This window comes from Leuciscus leuciscus (genome assembly GCF_965113295.1).
Source record: "Leuciscus leuciscus genome assembly, chromosome: 5".
Lineage (NCBI taxonomy): Eukaryota > Metazoa > Chordata > Actinopteri > Cypriniformes > Leuciscidae > Leuciscus > Leuciscus leuciscus.
This window is the reverse complement of record NC_138729.1, coordinates 53,205,384-53,207,883: the sequence shown is the minus strand read 5'-3', so window position 1 is coordinate 53,207,883 and position 2,500 is coordinate 53,205,384. Positions and strand designations below refer to the sequence as shown.

The 2,500-nt window shown below is 41.6% G+C and overlaps 1 protein-coding gene and 1 long non-coding RNA gene across 2 annotated transcripts in view; one reads left to right on the top strand and one right to left on the bottom strand.

Moving 5' to 3' along the window:
- Positions 1-1,359, top strand: part of LOC309500043 — a 2,763-nt gene extending 1,404 nt beyond the window's left edge. The window contains exon 2 of the long non-coding RNA XR_014206453.1: positions 1-1,359. This exon is cut by the window's left edge and continues 753 nt beyond it. This is a non-coding gene — a long non-coding RNA (uncharacterized lncRNA).
- Positions 1-2,500, bottom strand: part of mbd2 (methyl-CpG binding domain protein 2) — a 53,408-nt gene that overhangs the window by 29,925 nt on the left and 20,983 nt on the right. Inside the window, exon 5 of the mRNA XM_082171581.1 lies at positions 1,703-1,880. Within this exon, the coding sequence (XP_082027707.1) occupies positions 1,703-1,880 (178 nt within the window). The remainder of the gene's footprint in view (positions 1-1,702; positions 1,881-2,500) is intronic.

The following is a 2,500-nucleotide window of genomic DNA, read 5'->3' as shown; positions in this document are numbered from 1 at the left end:
GATGAATACATAACACTTTCAAACTTCACATCACATCACTTCTCAATTATACAGGAATATTAACAGGCCGGCTGATCTCATAACAAACCTATCAGAAAACATGTCTTGAACAAGCAGGTTTATGTCCAAACAGAAAGTGAAACGGCTGCATGACATGACTAAATCACATGCATCAGAAAGCATGCTATTGAATAATGCAATAAGAATGTATTCATAATGTACATTGTAAGGCATTATATCTTTTCATAAATAATCGTAACCAAAGTTAAAATGCATTATAATATTTACAGATTCCTTGTTACATCTGAATATCCTTGATTTTCATGTGTTGTAATGCATTATTCTTTCTAAAGGTGCAAAACTGAATAGACATTATTATAACTGTGGTTATTCATGAGCTCATAGAATGCAATATAAGGCATATCACTACCCTGCATCATATCTGCTGAATTAAATACTCGTTTCCTACTAATTTTGGCACAAAAAATGCCATTTTTATATGATTTTAGTCAAAATGGTTGAAAAATCTTTGTAAAATCACATTTAATATGATTTAGTAGCTTATTAACTTTTCGAAACTTTGCGTACCTTCAGGGCTTGGTCCTGATGCGCTAATGCATGCATAAATTGCAGCATTTTATGACAAAATTCAAAATGGCCAATGCCCATAAAACGTCAAATGGTTATCATTCGATTCGGCTAGAATCAAATCATTCAAGTTTTATTTGTAGGTGGCGCTGTGCTGAAACGCTGCATGTAGCCTCAGGTCATGCTTGTGATGACATGTACCAAAGTTTGCCTCGATACGCTAAAGCGTTGCGGAGATATAGCCTCGCGTCCAATGTGGCATGTTCTTCGCCGAATTTGTCCACGCGTTATTTGAGAACGGTTGGGTATATCAAAAAGATTAATAACTTTTTTCCAGCATAGTCATGATGTCAATTGAATCGTCTTGAGTCAAGGAATCAGATGAAAATAATTATTTAGTCTCTAGCTCTTATGGTTAAAAAGTTATTAGCATTATGTGGAATTTTGGACATGTGGTGGAGCTAGAGGGTTTGAGTTAGAGACTCCAAAATTGCTGTGGTTAATGTTGGGACTGTCCTCTATCATTGTGCCAAATTTCACAACTTTACACCATACGTTTCTAAGGGCTTCCAGAGCGGATTAGCTTGGCCCAGTGACGGAAACGCAAACATGAAGCAGATGTTTTCTGAAACATCCAACCAGCGACAGAAAATTACAGATTCTGTGAAAAAAACATTAAACTTGTGTTTAAATGGAGTATTTGAACATTTTCTTGTAGATTATAAGATAAAATGATACTTTTTCTTGTCATTAAATTCAAAACTTTTGACATTTGACTACTATTTTTGTTGTTACTTTGATAAGTGCACTGAAGCGGGAACATTGTTGTTGATATTTGATATTGTATTTTTGATAAGATGCAGGGCTGTGTAATTATTACAATGTATTATAACTGTGGCTACAATTATTCACAAGATCATACAATGCAATATAAGGTGGATTACAAAGCAAAATCAATGCTTTAAAATACTTTTATAGTGCATTATATATAAGGCATGAATTAAAGTTCTGCCAGACTCGTTTGTTGATTCATATACAGTAATGTGGAGTTAGATTCTTCACAGATGCGTTAGTCTGAAACACACACACACACACACACTCACACAGATCTCACCGGATGTCTTCATCAGTGACGGTGAAGGCTTTGCAGAGTGGCTGGGATGTGTTGAGCCATATAGCGGGGTTCTTCTCAGCGGCGCTGGAGGTCTGACCCGTGATGGGCGCTGAGCTCATGTGCAGAGCGCTCGCTATAGCGGACAGCAGCGTCGCGTCCGACGAGTCCGGCCCGATACCTGTAACACACACACACACACAGAGAAGCTGTTACACACAGAGCGCTCGCTATAGCGGACAGCAGCGTCGCGTCTGACGAGTCCGGCCCAATACCTGTTACACACACACACACAGAGAAGCTGTTACACACAGAGCGCTCGCTATAGCGGACAGCAGCGTCGCGGTTGACGAGTCCGGCCCGATACCTGTTACACACACACACACACACACACACACACAGACACAGAGAGAAGCTGTTACACACAGAGCGCTCGCTATAGCGGACAGCAGCGTCGCGTCTGACGAGTCCGGCCCGATACCTGTAACACACACACACACACAGAGAAGCTGTTACACACAGAGCGCTCGCTATAGCGGACAGCAGAATCGCGTCTGACGAGTCCGGCCCGATACCTGTAACACACACACACACACACACACACAGAGAGAAGCTGTTACACACAGAGCGCTCGCTATAGCGGACAGCAGAATCGCGTCTGACGAGTCCGGCCCGATACCTGTAACACACACACACACACACACACACAGAGAGAAGCTGTTACACACAGAGCGCTCGCTATAGCGGACAGCAGAATCGCGTCTGACGAGTCCGGCCCAATACCTGTTACACACACACACA